Source organism: Neofelis nebulosa, chromosome 1 (genome assembly GCF_028018385.1).
Source record: "Neofelis nebulosa isolate mNeoNeb1 chromosome 1, mNeoNeb1.pri, whole genome shotgun sequence".
In the NCBI taxonomy this organism is placed as follows: Eukaryota; Metazoa; Chordata; class Mammalia; order Carnivora; family Felidae; genus Neofelis; species Neofelis nebulosa.
Window position 1 is genome coordinate 67,412,493 of NC_080782.1, and position 24,763 is coordinate 67,437,255.

At 45.6% G+C, this 24,763-nt stretch overlaps 1 protein-coding gene across 4 annotated transcripts in view; it reads left to right on the forward strand.

Annotated features, from left to right (window-relative positions):
- MCC (MCC regulator of WNT signaling pathway) overlaps nt 1-24,763 on the forward strand; it is a 435,778-nt gene that overhangs the window by 339,587 nt on the left and 71,428 nt on the right. For all 4 annotated transcript variants that reach the window (XM_058724854.1, XM_058724863.1, XM_058724880.1 and 1 more), the window contains 3 exons: nt 3,735-3,877; nt 20,196-20,359; nt 23,233-23,439. In XM_058724854.1, coding sequence (XP_058580837.1) covers nt 3,735-3,877; nt 20,196-20,359; nt 23,233-23,439 — 514 coding nt within the window. The remainder of the gene's footprint in view (nt 1-3,734; nt 3,878-20,195; nt 20,360-23,232; nt 23,440-24,763) is intronic.

The window sequence follows — 24,763 nt, forward strand, 5'->3', positions numbered from 1 at the left end:
TTTGATGAGCCCTAAGATCTCTGCCAGTCTGGGTCTTTTCTGCCACTGCTTAGTTACACAGGTGGTGGGGACAATCTAATGCCTGCCTCCTTGGGAGCGTTTTTCTTTTGTTTTGCCGTTTAAGCTAGTAGCAAGCACTAATCATTGCTACTCTAAGAGCAATTTGGAAGCACTTCACAAATGCTTCTAAGTGAATGAAATGAAACAAGGTACATTTAGAATTCTGTGAGATGATTCTTGATGTTCCAAAGAGAGACACCTGAGAACTTTGTAATTCCTTAATTGCGAAACTACCACAATAGTGTCTAATTATCAACAGTTATCAGTTTATCAAAGCTTCTGGGGTTTTTTTGTTTGTTTTTGGTTTTGGGGTTTTTTTGGGCTTAAAATGGTCACTTCTTGGATCTTTTCATGTTTTCTTCCTTTTCACCAGCATCATTGGCAGCTGGTGTTCTTTGGGGAGGTTCTCTTCCTCCCCCACCCCCCCAAAATAAGTTATCGTTTGCCAAGAGCGACTGTATACATAACAGAAAGAAGCAAACAATGAAGTCACTTTGAGGCACTGATGCTGTGTTGTTAACTAGACATCTTTACCAGCCAGGAGACTCCTGTCGCACCGAGCAGCCTTGAAAACACACCTCATATTCTTGCTTTTGTAAAACTGCTGGCACCGGTGGAGTGTTTCTGATTTCTCGCTCTATTGCTCTGGGTGAACCGTGCCCCCGAATAACACAGTAGAGAGAAGATCTCAAACATGAATCTTCTACATATTCTGCAATCACAGATTGACTATCAGCTTACAAAAGGCCCTGAGCGAATTGGCTTTTGTTCTTTCTCAGTCCCAGATTCCAGCCTCTTTTCAAGAATGATCCCAGTCATGATGTTCAGGAGATGATAAGAATATGCAGCTCTATGAATTCTTTAACCAAAGTCAGTGGGAGAAATAGCAAGCTTGCACCAACTTTAATATTTAGATTCTGTGTAACCATTTTTATACCTCATTCTTCGTGGTACAAAACCTGGCCTGATCTCACAAGGTTGCTTTCTGCCTCTAATTGCTATTTACTTTGTTTGCACATGCTGGTTTGTACTATAGTGCTCAACACAATTACCATAAGGAGGAATCTTACCCAGAGATTTTGTGTGCTCAGCTCAGCCCCTCCCTTTGGGGTCGAGAACCTAGACCTTCCACACTTCCCTCCTGCTTGTTCTGTTTCCATGTGACAGCTCAGCAGCACACACTTCTGTGCTGTGCTGTGAGTCCGAGTTCCTGGACTTCACTCATTTTATTTTTATTTCTACCATCTAACCCTGATGATTTGCCTCCTTCAGTACAGTAAGTTCTCCTTCTGATCAAAATTGCCCACTCAACATGCAGCCTGAGTGTCCCTCCAGCCTCATGTTGCTATCCTGCACCCCATGTGGTCTCAGCTGTACTGGTCACTTGTTCCTCTCCGTTCCCATCGTCATTCACATTCAAAACAAACGGTGAGGATGGAAAACCCGTAGGTGTCTGTGAAGAAAGCCAGGAGTCTTCCCTGGTCACTACTCACCTGCAGTGCCAGACGCCCCTCCTGTGCCCACACACAGCATACTTCTTAGGTTAGAATTTGTTGTGAACACATTTGACTCCTGGAAGACAGCATCCATCTGGTCTTTGCTTTCCTGTCCTTATTTTGGTGCTCATATACAATGACCAAGGATCCTTGCTTTGCATTTCATGACCCTGAAAGTCTTCTGCCTAAGATAAAATTTCTAGTATGGTGTGATTCTCCTTCAGAGTGTGCTCTGACCTCGGTAAGGAATGGCCCCTGCAATCAACAGCCTCCTTTTTCTACCCCTACCCTCTTCACTGCTGTATAAAAGTTCATCCTAATAATCCCTAGAAGTAATTCCTTACAAAGCAGGAGATTTGGCAGCCACTGTATGTTTTAGAACCTGCCAAGCCAGAAGTGTTTAAGGTGGCTATTAATGATTTTGCAAATGCCATTTATACCAGAGATACAGCAGCATTTATCTGGCTTTCTTGGCTGTAAAAGAGTCTCAGCCAAGCTGAAGCTGATTACATTGGCCATGCAACAAAGGTAATTTATTCATCACACACAAAACCTCCCGTTAACTAAAATCAGATTTCTAAGTGCTGACTGAAAGGAGAACTGATATATCAGGACACAATTACCCTCTGGACCAAAAAGGCTACTCTTAAGGTACTTTTTAATTGTTTTCATTCCTAAACCTAATTATTGTTAGCTTTGCAGGTGGCTAGTAATTAACTTATTCATAGAACGTTAACCTATATTTTTTGCCTTCACTACTCCCGTTCTAATTCATATTTTGCATGTCTGGGGGCTTAATATCTATTCAAAGTCTCCCCAGATTTCAGGATGGCTTTTATTAAAAACACCTTATAAAGCAGGGGCTCAGCTGAATTCCTTCCCTGTGAGGATACTGATTTCTGAAGTGAACTAAGAACTCTGGAGAGTTCTTCACATTCTTTAATTTATAGATGTGTCTCCCCAGCTTAAAATGGCAGTTGCCTGTTCTGCAAATTCCAGTGGTCACCCATCACCATCTTGGTCCACCCCAAACCCAAGACTGTAAGATTTTCTGCCCTCCTGGTGTCAACTACTTTTAGTGAATGCCAAGCCAAGGGGACTTCTCTTCTTGGCTTTCTTCATAGACACCTATGGGCTTTCCACCCTCATAGTAAATCCCCTGACAGATTTCTCTTCTGGCTCTTCTGGCTTTCTCTTCTTTTCTCTTCTGGCCCTTCTCATCTACTTGCAAAGTAGATGCCTCAGAGGGAGTTAATGTTGTGCTCTCCACGTCTGTGTCCGTTGTATGTGTAGTGATGGTGGTGACGTGAGGAAGAGGCATGCATGTGCTTTGAAAGACTTGGTACAATTTTAAGTTTCCTTCGCTTGCTCATAGCTAATTCAGGAACCAAAGACTGAGGGACTGTGAAGGGCTGGGAAGGGGTGGATGTGTGTGTGTGTGGCAGCATTTAAATGTTGTCTTCCTGTTACAAGTGCTAACTGGTGGAAACAGACTACTGAGAGGGGTGCACTCACTCACTGTGTCCATTTTTCTCGTCTCCCCACCTTTTCCCATCCCCTAATGCCACTGACTTACTTTGGGGAAAGTAAGCGTGGTATTTATTAGACGTACCTCTCAAAGCCTCCAGTTTGATCTGCACAGGTGAGGTACTGGTTTTCTGGTAGCTCCAGCCCCAACACCTTTTTACATCCCCTTCCAAGGAAGAAAGCCCACCAGTGGGACTCTCCAGCTGATGGGACGTGACACTCCTGTGCACCAGACTCCTGCTTATTTTGCCCACTGTAGCCTCCATACTCAGACTAACACTGCTTCGGATCTTGGGTTCTTTTTTACCTCAGAATTTGAGGAGGTGAAGAAATCTAATTTCTTCAGGAAATCTTTAAAGGAAAAAAGTTTCTAGTGGACTGTTAGATGAATCTTGTTCAGTGTGTGTGTGTGTGTGTGTGTGTGTGTGTGTACACAGAAGCAACCTTTCAATTTCACATACTGACTGTGGATATGACTAACCATTTATCTGGCCTGAAAAGAGTCCTAGTTCATATGGCTGAGGGGATAGGGTGGGGGAGATCTGTTTCTCTCTGAATTTCTTTCCTGCCCTTCAAAGCCATGTTCTCTAGGAATTTGTCTTCTGTCAAATCCATCTCTGTCAGTGGTAGCTGACTCTCCTTTTTTCTCAGGGAGGAAGATGAGTACTCAGAACTGCGATCAGAACTCAGCCAGAGTCAGCACGAGGTCAACGAAGACTCTCGAAGCATGGACCAAGACCAGACCTCTGTCTCCATCCCTGAAAACCAGTCCACCATGGTCACCGCTGACATGGGTGAGTCTGCCTGCCATTGCATGAAACCAGAGTTTGATTTCTGGATTGTAATGGGAATTTTAGAAATATGAGGCAGCCTGAATTAAAATTTAATTAGTCAAGGAGTTTGGTGAGTAGATGAAGGCATATCCATTTGAAAGTCCCTTACATGCTCCTTTATTGGAACTGAAGAGCTGAATTAGCTTTCTGCCCTGATGTTTGTGATTCAAACATATGTCACCTCTTTTGAAAAATCTGGAAGTAGGGAAAAGGCTATTGTAGTGTTCCAAGTTCGAGTAAAATCTGAACCATGATGGCAGGGATGGGAAGGATGGAATGGGTGGCAACACATTATAGTGGAAGAACCAATCGTTTGTAGCAACTGTTGGGTAAGAAGGAATCTGAAATAACTCCAACATGTTGATCCTAAGTGACTAAGGACATGCTCATATTTCTTAGTCAGGAAGTTTGGTTGAGAAATGAGTTGGGAAATAGATACGTTATGTTTGAGGTTGTAGAGAAATGCCCATCTGGGAATACCCGGTATTTTAAACTGCAGGTCGTGACCTGATAGTGGATCTTGAGATTATATGAAAAATACTTTTAAAGTGAAATCATATAGGAAAAAAATAGAATGACAACGCTGCTTCATGAGACTTATTTGTTGAGTGTGTGTATGTATGTAGTAAGTTGCCAAATGAAACGTTTCAGCTGTGGGCTGTAGTCAACCCACAAAATGTTGCAAAACCACTGGTCTGCTTGGAGATGCTTAACTGGATCTTTGGAGAGATTGGGGTTGAGGATAAAGCCTTTGAAGTTACAAGGTAAGGTGATCTCTGTGGTCCAAAGCGTGTGGGGTCAGAAGGAGGAGGAGCACCATATCTTAGGAAATGATCACATATAGGGGGGAGGTGGAGGAAAAAGGAGAAGGAGGTGTAAATATAGTGTAACTTTCTTGGAACCTAAAATTTCACTGGGGAGAGACTTTAATAGTACACATTTATATTCATTATGAAATTTAGGAACACAGTACCATGAGAGTTTAGCAAAGGAATTTGATTCAGTTTAAGATTCTAGAATAGCTTCCTCTAGGAAGTGACATTTGAGCTGAGAGCTGGAGGGTAAGTAGAAATTAACCAAGTAAATGAAGAGATGCATTCAGGGGAGGGTGGGGGAAGTAGATGCATTCAAGGAGATGAAAAAGGCTCATCATGTATGGAGGGCCCAGAGGTGTGAGACGGAGGCTGGAGAGATAGGTAGGGGCCATAGCATGCAAGATATTATAGACCATGTGAGGAAGGTTGACCTATATTCAAGGATGCACAAGAAACCACTGAAAGGTTTTAGTAGTGTGGGAAGGGGATGAGATGATCAGGTTTGCATTTTGAATCAATCATTCTGTAGTAAGAGAATTGGTGGATCAAGAATGAATGGGGCCTGGGTGGCTCAGTGGGTTAAGTGTCTGACTTCAGCTCAGGTCATGATCTCACGGGCTGTCAGTGCAGAGCCTGCTTTGTATCCTCTGTCCCCGCCGCCCCCCACCCCTTCCCCCACATGCGCTTGCATAACTGTGTGCTCTCTCACTCTCTCACTCAAAAATAAATAAACATTAAAAAAAAAAAAAGTGGGGCTCCTGGAAACCAACTTCGGCTCAGGTCATGATCTCACAGTTTGTGAGTTCGAGCCCCACGTCGGGCTCTGTGCTGACAGCTCAGAGCCTGGAGCCTGCTTCGGATTCTATGTCTCCCCCTCTGTCTGCCCCCTCCCCTGTTCACACTCTGTGTCTCTCTGTCTCTTAATAATAAATAAACGTTAAAAAAACAAAAAGTATGAATCGGGGAGGCCAGCTAGGAAACCATTGCTAATGTCTCAATGGGCACAATTATCTCTAGGATCAGGGTGGTGGTAGTTGAGATCCAGAAAGGTATAAAACTGGCAAGATCTGCTGAAGGAATACAAACAGAGGGTGAAAGGAGAAAGTGTGTGTATGGAGATGTTCTCTAAGTGTCTGGATTGTACAATGGACAGATGATGCTGCCAGTCGCCAACATGGGAGCAAAGGAAAAAGAGCCAGGTGGTTTTGCTTCGAGTTTTGTCTGGTTTTCTTTTACTCGAGGGGATGGGAGTGTAGGGTGGAGGTCATATGTTTTGTGTGGGCATAAGTCTGAGGTGTCTGTCCTGAAGTCTGTGGGTGTAGATGCTTCAGAAGGCAGCAGGTATACATGAGAAGCCAAGAGGAGAGGTCTAGGCTGAAGGAAAGTAGTTAGGAGACACTGGGTTATTGCAGATAGTTGCTGAAGCAGTGGGAGGCCATGCCTAGAGCGAGGAGTACAGAGAACGGGAGCCTGGGCTTTGGGGGCCGCCAGCTGAAGAGGAGACTCTATAGAGCTCCTGGCAGGGACATGCCTCTCATCATTTTAGTCTCAGTTTAAATGCATCTCCTCTGAAAGCATCTCGTGAGCACCAGTCTGTGCAAGTTCCTGAGTTGACTCTTCGCTGCCCCACTTGTCTTCTTCTATTGAATTGAAATTAAAAAAAAAAAAAAAAAAAGTTTTTTTTACGTTTGTTTATTTTTGAGAGAGAGAGAAACAGAGCGTGAGCAGGGGAGGGGCAGAGAGAGAGAGGGAGACACAGAATCCAAAGCAGGCTCCAGGCTCTGAGCTGTCAGCACAGAGCCTGATGTGGGGCTTGAACTCATAGACGGTGAGACGATGAGCTGAGCTGAAGTCAGACGCTTAGCCAATCGAACCACCCAGGTGCCCTTCGAATTGAAATTTTAAATGATATATTTCTAGTTCTTTGCTTGACTGACTCTCCCACTAAACTCCACTGGGCAGAAGTATATTTAATCTACTAATAGAGTTCCAGAGCGCACCACCAGGCCTGGTACATGGTGTGTGTCCAGAGATACTTGCTGGAATGAACAAGTAAAGCAGTCGGTGAGTCCATCAAGCAGTCGGCCAGCCAGAGGTGTAGGAAGGAAACGAGGAGAGCCATGTTTAGGAAGCCAGTGGGGCAGAGAGAACTCAAAAAGGAAGGAAGAGGTCAGCAGGACGGATTGCTCCTAATGCCAGCAAAGTCGCCGAGAGCTGTAAACTGAAACCGATGTGACCTCAACAGAAAAGGAGTGAGGAGTGGAGACACCTTCTAGGTCCTCAAGCTCTTGGCTTCAGGCTGAAACTGCCTCTCTAAACTCACCTGAACCCATATCCCAGGCCTTAAGTTAGAACACACACAATCTCCTGGGACCATCCCAGCTGTGGGCTCAAGTCCTACGTGCTGCTCTATCAGCATCGGGGTCTCAAACCTTTGTGGTCCCAAGCTTCTGGACTCTGTCTTCCAGCCTTGGGAGTGGGACAGGTGCTGACGGCCAATGTTCCCATTCGAGCAAAGAGATGTGCCTATACTGATCCCTCCATTCATGTCTCTGAAAGTGTTTAATGAAATTAAATCAGTGCCCAATACTCCAACAATGTTGCTTAAGCAAAGTGGGGGAGTGGGGGGATAAACCTGCCTGAGTGGACCGGGCATCTTTCTGGTGGGGCTTCTCGGGGCTCCTGATGGAGCATTCGATAGCTCAGGCTGTCTGCCCAGGAACCAGTATCTGCCTGTCTGCACTATGAGCTGGCTTCATTTTTCCAAATCATTAATCTCAAATCCTTTCTTTCCATCCTTTTCCCCCTTACAAATATGTTTGTTATAGCCAGGGATCGTACCTTTGCTGATGGGACTGAGCTCCTGGAAAGGACCCTGTCGACGCAATGCCTGTATGTGTTCTCTGCCCACACAGGTGGCCCTTATTCATCTGTTGAATAACTCACTGAGCGCTGTGCAAGGGGGATATGAGTCACAGGATCTGCCCTCAGATCTCTGTACTCTCACACTTTGTTCTCTCATACCCAGAGTAACATCCCGATTCCTGACCGTTGACAATAGGCCCCCACAGAGCTGAGCATCTCCTACCTCAGGCGGCCCCCGCCCTAACCATCCCTTGTTTTCCCCCAGCTGTGGCCACACTGGCCTCCTTGCTGCCCCTCACGCCTGACCAGCTCATCTTGTCTCCGTGCTCCTTCTGCCTGGAGTGCTCCTTCCCAGAGCCAACCCTCGGCTTCCTGCGCATGGCTGCTGGCCAGCCCCAGTCAGAGGGCCCTGGTGGAGCACTGTGGCCTTCCCTCACCCTCACTGCCAGGTGCTGTCCTCCTTTTCTGGCTTCGTTTCTCCTCACAACACTTAGCGCTTCCTGGTGACACATTATATGTGCATTTATTTCATTGTGCATTACCAGTAGTTACCAGTCCCTCACACTAGAATCTAGAATGCAGGCACCACGAGGGCAGGGACTTCCGCTGTCCTGTGTGCCAGTATAACAGTGCCCACACAGAGGAGGCCCCCAGTACTAAGTGTTAGGGAATGCCATCTTGGAGCTCACGGCTCTCCAGAGGATGCATGCAAGGAAACAGGGAATGACCAGCACTGAGGTAAGGGCCACAAGAGGAGGTAGACAGGGGCTCCTAGCAACACCCTTGGGCAAGAGCATCGGAAAATACATCCCAGAGGTTACATCTAGCAGAACTTGGGGGACAGGCGGGAGTGATGCAGGTAAAGAGCAGGAGGCAGGGGGAGAGCCTAGGAGGCAGAGGGCTGGCACCCGCCGGGTCCCTGAGGAGGGCAGGCACAGGGACATCAAGGAGGAGGAGCGCATCAGGGCTTCTGCAGAGTGCCGGCCCTGTGTGCGTTCATCGGAACTGGACGGCTGCCTCTTCTTACTCCTTTGCCATTTTCCAATTAAATGGCTTCAAGAGGGGAAAAAGCTTCCATATATAAACACCGTTATAGGAAATCATTAAAAAGCAGCCATTTCATTACCGTTGCTATATTTGCAAACCTGCATTAGCAGCCCAGAGGCTTTCTTGAGCCGGATTTTATAGGCAGAGTTTGCTGCAGTATATTCACCAGTCTTCATTCAAGATAGCAGGAGTTAAGTCCAATCTGCTCCCTTCATCAGAAGCACTTTTCTTGTTTTCAGACCCCACCCATCAGAGCCAGGCTGCCCAGTCAGTGAGCTGGCTCCTAGGTGGTGTCCTCTGGCCCTGAAGGAGTAAACCAGCAATTTAGAAAGTGCTTCGACACACCTAACCAGTCCTGTGAAGGAGACAGATCCCAGCGGTGTCACACGGCATCTTAAAATAAATTGCTTTACCTCTGTTCAAACCTGGTCACACAGTTGTTTGGAAAATAAAGGTAATTAAGTAGACAAAGACAAGGTAGGAATTACGGCTTGGGAATTTTATTCCCTCAATTTGGCAAAGAGCTCTAGTTAGGGAGAGGCTGGCTAGAACAGATAACGTGTTTTGCTCACTTTGTGTCGAGCATTTACATGCATCTTCATGTTTAATCTTCAGCCTTGAAAGGAGGCCCTGTAAATCTCCTCATCTGTAAAATTGGGCTAACAGAGTTCAGAGGGGGTGAGTCATTTGTCCAAGGCCACACAGCTAAGCAGTTGTTACTGTTGTTGGCGCCCGTGTTTCTGTCGATGGCTTTGCTCTTACGTGCCTCTGCCTAAATCGTGAAACGTGCCTACGGTTAGTGTGCACTTAACTGCGATCCTTTGAGGTCTCTAGTGCTGATGGGGGAATTTAGGGAGCAGCTGTGTGATCACAGCACCTGGCTTCGTAGCAGAGTGTTTGTTGTTAATCGAGATTTTGCAGACCTCCATCTTAGAAACAACACTTTTAGGCCAAACAATTCTGGCTCTTGCCATAGAGCAGAACACAGATGTGTGTGCATGTTCGTGCGTGTGTGGCACACTCTCCAGCAGGCTGCTCTCCCAGCTTTGCTAATGGAACAGCAGAGCTCATCTGGAGCAATTGTTTGTAAAACAAAATCCTTGATCCAGTGGACCTTTGCACAGCCTGCGTTGGGTTCTGCTCCTTATTTTGAGATCTCTTCTGTTTTAGGTGAGAAATTCTTCTTTTCTGGGATCTAGCAATGCCCAACTATTCTACCCTTAGGGATGAAAGGAAGCATATGATACCTTGTTTGCTGGTGGGATCATTTAGATAGAGATTTCCTCCTTATGCGTAGTTTTTGGAGGACAACCAAGGAAGAATTCACACATGAAACCTGGCTCTTTGGCACAGCTGTGACTATGAAATATGTTTAACGTTAAAGCCAGATTTTCCCAGCTTAATGGCCGATGAGGCTTAATGGCTTCAGGAAAAATGTTCCAAAGTGTCAAGCAGCCACTCCCAGTGAGGAGAAAGGGGGGTCGGGGCAGGGAAAGGTAGCCCTGCCTCCTCCAAAAAACGATTTCTGTAGGGTTGGAGAGAAGTGTTGACAAAGGCAAGGGAGCCTGTCTGGAGAAAATTTGCATGTTATTAGCAATGAGGGTGACTAGAATGGATCCTGCAGCAAAAAATGTTTGACAGTCAAATCACTTATAACCTGATTATGGAGCTTTGAGGAACCAGGCCACAGGCTGGAAAGGTTAGATGGGACTGAAAATAGCATCTTGAGTAGTTGATGGAATAGGCCAAGCCTTTTGTTGCCTTTTTGTTTTTCCTTCTCCTCACTTTAACTGGGCAGCTACATTTCCCCTAAGCCGTGCACAGTGTTGGTCATCCCTGACAACCAAGCCTAGAGGAGACTTTGAAGTTCTGAACATTGACTCACTGGAGGACTCTTTGAGGTGGCTGTGTGCTTTCTCCATGGGATCCGAGCCTGGTCAAATAAGACCTGTCTGCGAATGTCAACAGGGCAGAATGACTGAGGAGTGCATCTGAAATCATTCTGGAACTTTCCTTACAGGAATCAAGCTTGAAAGCAGGCAGGGTCACTGCTCTACTTCAGTTTATGTGACTTGAGTACAATTTGAGGGAAATGTTTCAAATAGTTTTTTAGCCCCTGAAAAGACACTTTTCGAAAAGACTCTACCACATTCATTCGAAGCGAGTCTCCATAAATGTTGGGATTCAGGAACTCCTTTTATAATATAAGTTGTCTCAATTTTTTAAACGGGCTGTGTCTCTTCAGGTGAAATTGGTTTTTTGGTTGTTGGAAACGCATGAGATGTTTTTCCTTAAAACCAGCATTATAAAGGAGTGTTCGCTTCCAAGACCAGCCTGTGAAAGCCTGCTTTAATCTGTAATGGGAATAAAGTACGGGACCCTCATCTGTGTTACTATAACTCGGACCAGCACTGTGGCCATTGTTCCTGGGAGAAAGGATTGTGTCAACCATATTTGGATGTCAGAGGCACATCTCCTCCCTTCTCCTGGAAGCTTTGGAAATTTTCCCATCCCTGCCACAGTGAGAGCCCCGGGGTCTGGGACTGGTACTGACAGCCTGCTCCGCACTGCCACTCTTGGCTCTCGAGGCTTGAGATGGGCCTGTCTGAAAAAGGCCCTTGAGCTGAAATGGAAGATCCTGGCACTGAGGAAGGACCATTTGGACCAGAGGTTAGTGAGCTTGGGGAGAGAGTGATCAGAGGTGATGTTGCAGAGAAACAAAGCGTGTTAAAACTGCAAAGTGACATTAGCAAAAATGAAAACAAATTCAGGCTGGTACGTTTGGGCTGAAATAGAAGTCCTGAAAGTACAGGGGCGCCTGGGTGGCTCGGTAGGTTGGGCATCCGACTTTGGCTCAGGTCATAATCTCACGGTTCATGGGTTCGAGCCTCGTGTCGGGCTCTGTGCTGACAGCTCGGAGCCTGGAGCCTGCTTTTGTATCTCCCTCTCTCTGCTCCTCCTCTGCTCATGCTCTGTCTCTGTCTCTCTCTCTCAAAAGTAAACATAAAAAAAAAAAAAAAAAAGTCCTGAAAGTATAACTTGGTTTCTTTTGGGAAAAGAAACACATCCCTTCCAGCGAAGTTAGGACCCAGCTGGCGTGGTGGCTGGTAGCTCCCACCCTGACTCATGTCTGTGGTCTTGGGGGATAATTTGCGTGTGGCAGTGACACTTTCCAGAAAGCATTCTGGTTCTCGTAGCTGCACGGAGAAATCGAACATCACAGGGGTCCCTACATTAAATCTAGACTCAGTGTGTCCATGCTCTGTCATACCTTCTGGCCTTGAATGCTCAAGTATTTATTTCCCCCTCAACTTTTTATTTTGAAAAACTTCAAACTTACATAAACAGTAAAATGAACCCCTATAAACCCATTGCCTGTATTCACTAGCTGTTAATGTTATGCAATTTTTGTTATTTGATTTTTGCGCACATGCATGAATTTTTTTTCTGAGCTCTTTGAAAGTAAGTTGCAGACATCGTGCAACTCACTTCATGCCTCACCCTAAATATATCAGCACAAACCTCTTAAGAACGGGGAACTTCTCTTTTTTAACCATAGCACTTTTATCATACCCGAGAATTTTAACCCAGATGGAACGATATATATAGTCCATATTCAAATTTTCCCAAATGTACCATTAATGTCTTTTGTTGCTTTTGTTTAATCCAGGATCCAGTCAAGGCTCACACATGATAATTAGTTACCATGTCTCTTTATGCTCCTTTAATCTAGAACAGGTCCCCCACCTTTCTTGTCTTTCATGACATTGACCTTTTTGAAGAGGCCAGGTTAGTAGCGTCTTAGTAGAGTCCCTCAATCTAGATGGTCTGATTGGTTTTTTTAGTGTTAGATTTGAGGTTAGCAGTTTTTGCAAGAATATACATGGGTGATGATGTGCCTTCACTACTACTGTGTTGCCACAGGAAGTTCATGATAATCAGTTTGTCCATTAATGGCAATCTTGAGGGGCTTTTAAGCTATCACAACACTGTTCTTCTGAGTCTTCCTGTCTTCAGGAGACACAGGCCCTGTGCACATTACGCAGCGTGCAACCTTTATGGATACCGTCTTCCTCCTTTCTTGCGGACCCTTCTGTTGTCTTCTGTTTCTTCCTTTTCTGTCTTGCTTTGTTCTGGTTTTGCTTATTCCTTGCTGCATGGTGTGTGAAGGGGACTGCTTACAAAGGAAAGCCACAGCCCTCCTGGTTTCAGCCTTAGAGCCACGACAGCAGCCGAACTGTTACATCCTTAGGACTTCACGTCTGGCCTGTTAGTGGAACGTCTAGGTCAGTGCTGAAAGAATCTGTAGCCCTTTGCTCCACTTGACTTGCCTTACAAGGCACAATGTATGCCCAGGCGAAACAGCAGTGGGGGGGATGTGTGCTGGCCCTTGGAAGGCCATGGGGGTTATGATTGTGCCCTGGGCTGCTGCACCACACAGGTAAGGCCTTTGGACTGTTCACAGCAGGCCTTCCGATGCTTCTCTCTCTAAGACTTGCTCAAATTCACTGTGCCTAGCATCTGTAACTTGAGTGGACACATCCACCTTAGGGATCCACCCGATTGAAAGCTTTCTGCCTTTTTAACAGGGTGTGGTATGCCATGTGATAGGTCTTAGATTTGATGATTCTTTACCAGTGAACCGACTAACAGAAACTGGATGCTTGTAAAAGTTGATTTACAAAAAAAGTCTTTCATTTCTTTTACACATTCAGCTCAGGTGGTCTTGTTCGAGCACTGCTCCGTGCCCGCTGTTATGAGCATCTGGGAACACAAGGACTAATAAACAGTCATTGGTCCCCAGGGCTGGACCTAGTAGGGTCGATATGTCAGTTAATAAGTAATTACAGGGAATGCAATGCCTCCAAGAAAGAAGTAAATACAAGACTATAGGTGGGTAGGGGGTGGGCAAAATGCATGAAGGGGGTGGGAGATATAGGCTTCCACTTTTGGAACGAAGGAGTCACAGGGATGAAAGGCACAGCACAGGGAATATAGTCAGTGGCATTATAATCGTGCTGTGTGGCCACACTTGTGAGCTACACTTGTAGCTACACTTGTGAGCACAGCGTAGTGTATAGACTTGTCCAGTTGCCACGCTCTACACCTGAAACTAATGTAATGTTGCGTGTCAACTACACTACAATTTAAAAAAATTTTAAGGAATAATTTTTTTTTTTTAAGACCATGGGTAATCAGGGAAGCCTTTCTAGAAAAAGGGTATTTCGAGGCAAAGCCTGAAAAACAGCTGCTAGAAGAAGAGAGGGAGAAGCGTCCAAACAAAGCCGGCAGATGACCATTAACTCTGGAGCAGAAGCCCCAGGAGCATGCGCTCTTGAAGCTGCAGCCGTGTTTTGGAGCAGAGCCGTTCTGGCAAAGGTGCACAGCTCAGAATCGGGCGGACCAGGGGAAGTGTTTCTAGTGTCTAATGTTTTATCAGGGTTAGGGCTTTTACAGGGGGTTCAAAAAAAACAGAGAACAGGCAGCCTTTGACACCTGATGCAAAATGAACTAACTCTGGGATAGTTTCTTGTATGGAACTCTAGGGCTAGGCTTCATTGATCCTGAGGAAGAAAGAAGAAAACTAGTGTGTGTGTTTAACCAAGCAAGAATGCTGGTCTGGGTTAGTTTTCATAGCCACGAACACCCTCTTACCCTCTTTCCCGATTCTCCCAGTACTTGGGTCTTCCCTCAGACAGCAACATAAAAACCTAAGCCTCTGGGTTCTCATCGGAAGATGAACCTGAGCTCTCTTGTCTTCAGCTCCTCTCCGAAATCTAACTGGGAAAAGTTGTATCTAGAACTAACAGCAGAGGCGGGGCTGCAGACTGATGGGGGGGCGGGGCGTGGCAGGTGGGGTTCAGTGTGCGGTGGTGAGGGAAGCAGAGGAGCACCGTGGCCATGCTGAGTCCAAAGTGGCCAGCTGCTGGCCACTCCACAGATGGTTGTCGTGTGAGGAGCCAGGCCCAGTATTGCCAGACCTGATTTTACAACAATAGCCATAAATTCTAATGACTTTCAAATGTTGACAATTAATTCAAAACTGTTTTCAAAAAAACCAAAAGGGCTGTGCCAGATACCAACCGCTTCTTGTCCAAACACAACACATCCTGGACTGCAGGTGGCTAGTTGCCTCCTCTGGCCAAAGGGAGATGCTCATTCCATTTATTCATCTGTGTCCTCTGTTTCATCTTTCCAGCAAATTAAACAACTAAAAGGCACAAAGCCAAGACTGTGTGAACTTACCCCTTCCCAGAATTCCCTTCACATTGTACTTTAATGGCCCACAGCTTAATTTTAATTGAAGGTTAGTGTAAGAAATCATGAAATTCGTCTGTGTTGAAAAGTGTGTCTGAGGAGACTGGCAGTCACATCGCTTTACAGCACATGTGAAGTCCCTTATACCTAAATTCTTTTAGCATTTGTTGCTAAGAACACATTGTCTCTCTTGTGAAACTGGCATGCTTCCTCCTTTCTGACAGGACATGTTTCATTTTTGCTCTGGCTGCCAGGAAGCTCAGGGCTAAGTGGAAGTGTCCGCCCCAGCAGCTGTGTGAGTCTCCATTTGCATCCTCAGCCTTTCCCTGGTTCCGATTATTGTCCTTCCCCCTTACATGTGGTGTTTGCTACATGCTACTTCAGATTCTTCTTTGGAAAGATAAAAATAACCTCCATTAACTCCATTAACAGAATGTGTATTCGGTATGAAGGGCCTTTCCTCTTTGTCCTCTAGACAAGGGACCAAGCCATCACCTTGTGACATAAGGCACAGCACAGCCTGAGGTACTATAGCGAGTCTGCCTCAGTGGGGTCCTCATGCTGCTGTCCCATGACCAGCGTGCAGTTCAGTGGCAATAAGTACGTTCAGAGTTGTGTAACCCTCACCACCACCCATTTCCGGGACTTTGTCATCCTCTCAAACCGAAAGTGTGTATTGCCCCATTCCCCCCAGTCCCTGGTCACCTCTGTGCTTCTTTCTGCCTCTACTCTAGGCCTCTACTCTAGGCACCTCTTATAGGAGGAGTCCACTTGCCCTTTCCTAACTGGCTGACTTCACTTACTATAATGTTCTCGAGGCTCATCTGTGTTGTAGCATGTGTCCAAGTTTCCTTCCTCTCTAAGGCCGAATGACGTTCCGTTTTGTATAGGCCACATTTTGTTGACCTGTTCGTTGGTCAGCGGACACTTGTGTTGCGTCCACCTTTGACCATTGTGAATAAGGTTGCTATGAACATAGGCATATGAGGATCTGTTTGAGCCCTGTGTTCAATTCTTTTGAAACTGGATTGAGACATGGGATTGCTGGATGATAGGCTAGTTCTAGTTTTAATTTTTGAGGAACTGCCGTACTGTTCTTCACAGCGGTTGCGTCCTTTTACATTCCCACCAGCGGAGCACAAGGATTCTAATTTTCTCTCCACATCCTCGCCAACACGTGATTTTTCTCCGGTGGCTGTTTTAAATAGTGGCCAACCTGATGGGTGTGAGGTGATACCTTGTTGTGGCTTTGATTTGTAAATGAGGCACCTTTTGTTCAGTCTGGAATATTTGGTCCCTGTCTTATCCTGCTCCTCTGGTCCCTTAACTTAACAAGCAGTCCCTTCATCTCGCTCGCCTTTTGTAGAGACTCTCAGTGGCAGGAGCCAGATTACTCAGGGTACTGTAGGCCAGGAGAAGAGATGGAGAGTTTATTCCAAGTCAGTATCTAGAGGAATATACCACAGACTCAGAAAGATTACTCCACCCTGTATGGAACAGCCCCAGTGCTCAGGTGAATAGTAGTGAGTGACTCGTGCTATGGGGCGGCACTCACCTATTGGGGGGGGGGGGGAGTGGAGAATATCTGCTTCTGCCCGCCTAGCCACCTTGTCCTCCTAAACTGAACAATAGCAACAGACAGCCAAGTGTCCCCTGATTCGTGTAAAGCCACGGTGCAGAGCTCTGCGGATAATAGGCAGGAGTGTGTGGCGTTCATCTTCCAACCTGTGCATTACACATTTGGCTTCCTAAGACCAGAGAAAGCATTTATAGCTCTCTTTGGCTTGAAGAGAAGACGCTCATCTGCTTTCAGTCTGTATGTTAAAGTACATCCCCTCCTCAGCTCTCCTGACTCTCCATCCTGTACTAGCACCATGTTCCCTATGGTCACTTTCCCCACGATGCTGGTAGACAGCTGAGAGGAGGGACCGTGGCATTTTCTCGTACATCTGTGAGCCTCTCAGGGTTGAGAAGAGTCTCCTATTCATTTTTGTATCCTGTTTCTAGCTTGAGGCGGGGCTCAGCAACTGTTTGGTTAAGCAATAAGAAAGACGCACTGGCCAGATTTATATACCCTCCTCCCGTTCCCTGTGACCCAATATCATTGGCATACAGCCTGGTTCCACCTCTCAGGTCCTGCCATGAGAGACCATCAGCAGACGTGTGATACCTTGCAACCACTGTATCAAGTGCAGCTGTGCTAGAGAAATCCGTATGGAATGGCTGAATAGCGGCGTCTTTATTCCTCATCCTACTTTTAAGCACTTAATAATACAAATCATGCAGGGGTGCCTGGGTGGCTCAGTTAGTTTAGCATCTGACTTTGGCTCAGGTCATGATCTCGTGGCTCTTGAGTTCAAGCCCCGCATTGGGCTCTGTGCTTACAGCCCAGAGCCTGGAGCCTGCTTCAGATTCTGTCTCTCTCCCTCTCTGCCCATTCCTACTCATGCTCTGTCTCTGTCTGTGTCTCTGTCTCTCTCAAAAATAAGTAAACATTTAGGGGCGCCTGGGTGGCTCAGTCGGTTAAGCATCTGACTTTGGCTCAGGTCATGATCTTGCGGTCCATGAGTTCGAGCCCCGCGTCAGGCTCTGTGCTGACAGCTCAGAGCCTGGAGCCTGCTTCGGATTCTGTGTCTCCCTCTCTCTCTCTGCCCCTTCCCTATTCACGCTCTGTCTCTCTCTGTCTCAAAAATAAATAAACGTGAAAAAAAAATGTTTTTTTAATTTTTTTTTAAAAAAGAATAAGTAAACATTTAAAAAAGTTAAAAAAAAAATAACACAAGTCACTTGGGAGTGTATGTTACTCCATCACAGTGGAGCAGGAGCCCTGCACCTCAAGGTAAAAGATGATTTGGAGAAACTTCTCTGCTTATTACTTAGAATGAAGTGTACTCCAGAGACAGTTCTATTGGCATGCTCCGGACCTCCTGGCCTTGAGTTCGTGGTAGGCGCCTGTACTCCATCTCCAGAGAGCCTTCTACAGTGAGGAGTGCCTCTCAGTTGTCAGCAGCTCAGGGCATGGTCTGTGATGAGGACAAAAAGAGTAAGGTTGATAGAAAACATGATGCTACTGGCAGCCTGTGTTTGTAGTCTGTCCGTCTCTTAAATATATGATGTGAGGTTCATATTTGCCCACTTAAAACTAATTCTTGATGGCCTACACTATTCTTGTTGAAGAATAGTGATCTATTCTTGTTGATCTATTCTTGTTCTTCCACATTGGTGAGGAAGATCAAAGTTTCTTCTTTTCACATTTCAGTAGAGATAAGGTAAGAAACACCTAAGTCAGATCAGACAGTGGTAATTGGCATGAAGGAGATAGGATAATAGGGTAGGGACTGAGCTGGGAGAGGAGCTGGAACCCCAGGCTTTAGGTAGGGAAGAGGCTTGATGAGGAGGTGGCATTTGAACTAAGAACTGAGTAAATGGAGACCTGGGTAGAAATCAGTCTTGGCAGAGGAAAAGGAAGTCCTGGAGCAGACAGGAGATTGGCATGCTCCAGGGATGGAGAGAAGGTCAGGAGTATGAATGGAGTGAGGGGGAAAGGAATTTGGGCAGATGAGGCAAGGACAGCGTCAGCGGTTCTCACGCTGGCTGCACGTGAGTGTGATCTGAAGAACTTTAAAAATGTTCCCAGTACCCAAGCCCCACCTCCAGAGACTGTGATTTAATTGGTCTGGGGTGGGGCCTGGACATTGGTAATTTATAAAAGCTCTCCAGAAAATTCCATGGTGCAGCCTGGGTTGAGAACATCATCAGTCCTGATGATGCAGAGTCTCACAGACTCTGGTGAGGAGTTTGGACTTTCGTTGAATGACAGCAGGAAGCCATTAGGTGGTCTGGGCTAGGGGAATAACAGCTGACTTATGTCCTTAAGAGGCTCACTTTGGCTGCAGTGTGGGGAGCGGAGGTTGGAGGTTGTTCAGGTGGTTCCATGGAGAAATCATGGTAGTTTGAACTGTGGTGATATCTGTGGAGATGGTGAGGAACTCACTTTGGGGATAAGCTTTGGCGGTTGCACTCACAAGATGGATTGGGTTCTGGACGTGAAGCAAAAAGAAATGAAGCTTGCCTGAGAGTTAACCTGAGTAACTGAGTGGATGGTGATGCCCTTCCAGAGATGGGCAGGAACGGGTGGGAGAGGAGGGTGAATAATTGGGTCCATTGGTTGGTGTGAAAGCCTCAGGCTGTCTTCTCTCTAGATTGAGGTAACTTGGAGATCTGGGCAGTCAAATGAGGTTGGCCAAAATATTCTGATAAAGCCCACTGAGTGTTTTGAAGTCTTCCAGAGGTAAACACCAAAAACAATGGACTGTTGTAGTGCATGTACTGAGGAAGGAGGTGGAGGAATGAGAAGAGAAACTGTAGACATTGAGCTCCTTTCATGCAGGAGGCAGACTGGCTGTAGGGGAAGAATGTACCCTGAGAGGCTGCTTAGAGCTAACACCTGTCTTGCAATAAGAAAAGAATCCAAAGTAACAGGTTATTTGGGTTTGGCTTTAAGGGGATTTTTTTTTCCCCAACAAAATTATCTTATAAAATATTTGTAGCTCACATTAAATTATAATTAACTTTTCTTCCCAAACCAGGCCCTAGGTGTCCAGCAATGAAAAGTAACCCATATTTTTAAGTCAGAATCAAATTATTGGAATTGTTTATAAGACCTTGACATGGAGAACAAAATGAACTTTATTAGAACAGTTTACTTTTCCCCTGATGGAAAAGGGGATTAAATTGCAATGGTAGAACACGTTCAGTGGTTATATCAGAAAAAAAATCCTGATTATAAGCTCATTGAAGGCAAGGACTGTCTCTTAACAGTTTTTATTTTTTTAAATGCTTGGTGTCCCTGTTCACTCTGGGCCTTTTTGTTTTGTTTATTTAATAAAGTTATGAGATCTCAGCTGAAACTCTTTCTGAAGTCTGCTCGTCTGAATGGCTGAGGAGGAAGTTGACCAGAAGGCCTCTGAAGTCCCAACAGCCCCTTCTGGGACCCTTCTTCGTTCTTACCAAAGAATTTGAACATAGCTGTCTTCCAGGGAAAGACGAGAGCATTGAGCATGGCATGGCTATCTCGAAAATGGCCTACATAAGTTAAGGCTTTATGTTGGCTCTAAGCCTCAGAGGCAGTGCCAGCAGCCTGTAAGATGAGGCCACGTGGCATGAAAGTTGGAAATATGAAGCTCCGTTGCCATTCCATTTTACATGACTGGGTCCCTCACGTAAGTAAAACAGAGAGCATTCGTTGTTGCCCACCTGCCTACTTAACTCCTCGCGTCCACATTTGCTCACAGATAATTGCAGTGACCTGAACTCGGAGCTGCAGAGGGTGCTGACGGGGCTGGAGAATGTTGTCTGCTGCAGGAAGAAGAGCAGCTGTGGCCTCTCTGTGGCTGAAGTGGACAGGCACATTGAGCAGCTCACCACGGCCAGCGAGCACTGTGACTTGGCCATCAAGGTACACCATCCCCACCCTTTGGCCGGCTCTTTGAGAGCATCCAAAGGAAATGGTGGCATCTCTCTCCCTTTTGAAGTGTGGTTTTTGCAAATATTTGTTAGGAATGAGTGTTTCTAAGAAAACCATACTATACATTGGAGCAGGGAGAAGTAGGAGTCCTATAAATTTTTGTTGGGTTGAGTCACATTAAAAAAAAAAAAAAAAAAGTCATGGGCGCCTGGGTGGCTCAGTCGGTTAAGTGTCCAACTTCGGCTCAGGTCATGATCTCATGGTTTGTGAGTTCAAGCCCCTTATCGGGCTCTTTGCTATCAGCACAGAGTCTGCTTAGGATCCTCTGTCTCCCTCTCTCTCTGCCTCTCCCCCGTGCTCTCTCTCTCTCAAAAATAAATAAATGTTAGAAACAACTCATTATTTCAGCAAAGTCACTGGCTTTGCAGCAGAAATGATTTCCTGGGGCGCCTGGGTGGCTCAGTTGGGTAAGCGTCAGACTTGGGCTCAGGTGATGATCTCGTTGTTTGTGAGTTCGAGCCCTGTGTTGGGCTCTGTGCTGTCAGCTCAGATCCTAGAGCCTGCTTTGGATTCTGTGTCTCCCTTTCTCTCTGCCCCACCCCTGCTCAGTCTCTGTCTCTCTCTTTGTCTCTCTCAAAAAAAAAAAAAAAAAAGCGGGGGGGGTGGATTTCCTTGAAAACTCTTAGACTGCTAGTATTGAACCACATCATTTTACTATGGCCCATCATGTAGCACTTGCAAGTTGTAGGATTAACTTGGAAGTTTTATTTCAGCTTTAAGGCTCCTAGAATATTATTTCAGAAGTTACCCATTCATGGTGCTAATTTAGTGTCTGAATGAGTCCTCTATCCTGAGCATGCTAGGCTAGGTGTCAGCCATGCCTGTCACAGCCGTCCATCTTCCTGCTTAGGAAGCACCAGTGGAAGGTGCTGCATCTGCACAAACTCCTCATGAGCAATGGGAACTCCAGGTCCTGTTGTTACTGGGCTTCTGGCATCTTGTGCGCCTTCACCAGAGCTCGGTAATCTAGACAGAGCAGTTCACACTGAAAAGTCTGGGAGGAGCCTGTGTAAAGGGAAAATGTGACACGTTAATTGAAAAATGCCTTCGATGCTAGGCGCAGGTTTCTGTCCACAGGAATTCTGGATTTCACAAAAGAGCTGTGGTATTTCCAGGTAAACCATGATTCATGTGTGTAACACAACTGGTTTTCCATCTTATTCATCTCAGTTATGAATATACAGTTGATGTGGTTTGGGGAAGCAAACCACAGATGTTTCTTTCATGTTAGTCTCCCAGGCCCTGTATTTTTTTTTTCTTTTTTTAATCCTTGAGAGACAGAGTGCGAGTGGAGGTGAGGCAGAGAGAGAGGGAGACACAGAATCTGAAGCAGGTTTTAGGCTTCGAGCTGTCAGCACAGAGCCTGACACAGGGCTTGAACTCACAAACCGTGAGATCATGACCTGAGCTGAAGTCAGATGCTTAACCAACTGAGCTACCCAGGTGCCCCTCCCAGGCCCTATATTTTTATAAAACATTTTAAGATTTTATTTATTTATTTTGAGAGAGAGAAAGAGTGAGCAGGGTAGGGGCAGAGAGAGAGAATCCCAAGCAGGCTCCACACTGTCAGCACAGAGCCTGATGCAGGGCTCGAATTCACGAACCATGAGATCATGACCTGTGCCAAAGTTGGATGCTTAACCGATTGAGCCACGCAGGTGCCTCTCCCAGGCCCTAGATTTGATTGTAATGTCAGCTTAGGTGCCAGCCCTAGCCTCAGCATGGAGAGGGCAGGAAGGGGCTGAGGATTTCTGCCAACCAGCAAGAGCCTGACAGGGGCTGACAAGGAAAAGAGCATCAGATTTGAGAGAAAAGATGAAACCGTACATAGGGAAAGTGGCAACGAGATTTGGGTAACTTTTCATCAAGGAACCAACGTGGGTGTCCAAGGGAGTCATCCCCTCACATTCTTGAAATTTTGAGACCACCTGTTTCTCCTCACATCTTCTCACTGCCTTCTACGCTACATGGTAATACTCCCTCTTTTTTCCATGTCCTTTGGCTTATGCTTCCTATGTCAAAGGGCAATGGGTGTGAACAAATAGTTTCTGAAAGCAAGCGGAATGAGTTCTTCCTTTTTTCTAATTTTACGCATTTTTCTTCTCCATTAATACTGTGTTTTAAATGAATATGTGGGGGAAAAAAACTCTCCAAGTACTATTAAGATTCTCTTCTTTTTTAGCTCATAGCTGTCTTATTAATTAATTAAATCCCTACTGTCTTAGAAGCATCCACAATGAGCTTCATCTTTTCTGTGTCACTGAGGTTTATTTTTATCTTTCACATCTTGGGAGTGAACCTCATTCACACCTTCTGAATTCTGATTTGACACTAAAAGCCAGAAATGGCGATGTGACCCCGGTTATCTTGGAGTTGGAATGTGCAAGGCCTATAATTTGGGAAACTTCAAGTTAGATTTTGTATGCTGTTTGCAACTTCACATTTGCAGCCATGATGATCATCAACTGGCTTGCTGTCCAGTTATGTGTATTCACTGACTCTAGAACATGGGCAGAGGAGATAAACATTTGTGTGGACATGGCAGTTAGAGCCACAGATAGACCAACTTACCTTGGAGGGACTGTGTTGTTCTTACTCTGGGGACTATTGGGAAACACAGACTGTGACCCAGGCAAGTTATCTGAAAACGGGGAGGGCATAATTTGGGGGTAGTCACGGTTACTGCTTGCAGTGAAAGAGCTGTAGAACCTACTCTTCTGTCAGTACTTGCTCCCATCGTGCCTGTTTTCTTCTCCCAACCTTTCTCCCAGGTAACCCACTCACGTTGTCTTTGTGCTTTCCAGACAGTCGAGGAGATTGAGGGGGTACTTGGCCGGGACCTGTATCCCAACCTGGCTGAAGAGCGGTCTCGTTGGGAGAAGGAGTTGGCTGGGCTGAGGGAAGAGAATGAAAGCCTGACCGCCATGCTGTGCAGCAAAGAGGAGGAGCTGAACAGGACCAAGGCCACCATGAACGCTATCCGGGAAGAGCGGGACCGGCTCCGGAGGCGGGTGAGTGCACCAAATCCAACATGGCCAGGCCTTTCCCGGGTGAGTGCACCAAATCCAACATGGCCAGGCCTTTCCCCCAGGCTGTGGGGCTGAAAGACAAATGAGCGTATACCGTCAAGGGCAGCTCCAAGAATGTTGTGGGATTTGCAGTTTTGGGAATCTCCATCCCTTTCTGATCATGAAGTCATTCTGCAAAGGGGAGTATTTTGAAAGTGCTGAGGTGTGCAGGTAAGATTTTAAAAAACACCACTCTCTAGAATCACACATCTAAGTAGATGGTAAAATTATATCAGCTCAGTGATTCTCAAACCATTCTCCAGTGTATGCACATCTTCCCCAAGCTCAATTAAATTATCTTCTTTTAAGGTAGACTAAAAATATTTTATAATTGGCTAAAATTTATAGAATTTCCCCCTTTGCAATTTCTTCTATAAAACTTCCTTTCAGTTTATAGTACTTGCTGTCTCTTATCTACACTGAGTCTAATGTGAAATGTCATTTCCTCTAGTGCACGTATTGTTACAATAATCATATGTGTATATGTGTGTGCATACGCATGTTCTGTGTGTTAAGTGTGTGTATGTGCGTGTGTAATTCTTGGCATTCATCCCAATGTACCCCAACATACCAAATGGCTCTATGGCCTGAACCAGTTTTAAGAGCAACTTGCTTAGGAAATACATCCATTACTAAAGGAGCTGATGTTTCAGGAGAGAAATGTTTGGCAGAATTGTTAAAGCACTTGGTTTTTCAAAGATGGAGTTTTTTTCTCAGGAGCCTACAAGTATTTCTTTGGCTGTGATTTTGATCTGTGATTGGTCTGGGGTAAAGCAATGAATTCTTCAATCAGAAACACATTCCCTCTGAACTTCACTTTCAATTACTAGACGTACTTTACTGTCTTTTTCAATCTTGGCAATATTAGAAGCTTGCTTTCTAGTTGTGCTCTGACTGGCAATTGCGCACAAAGATAAAGTTGACTTAGGTAAAATACATTTAGTAGATCCCCTCATCCTTCACCATTGCTTTTCCTCCTTTTATTTTTTTTAAGTTTATTTATTTATTTTGAGAGAGAGAGAGAGAGAGAGGGAGAGAGAGAACCAGCAGGGGAGGGGCAGAGAGAGGGACAGAGGATCAGAAGCAGGCTCTGTACTGACAGCAGAGAGACCGATGAGGGGCTCAAACTCACAAACTGCGAGATCATAACCTGAGCCAAAGTCAGATGCTTAACCAACTGAGTCACCTAGATGCCCCCCTCTTTTACTTTTATTTATTTATTTTACTATTTTAATGTTTAGTTACTTATGAGGGGGAGAGAGAGAGA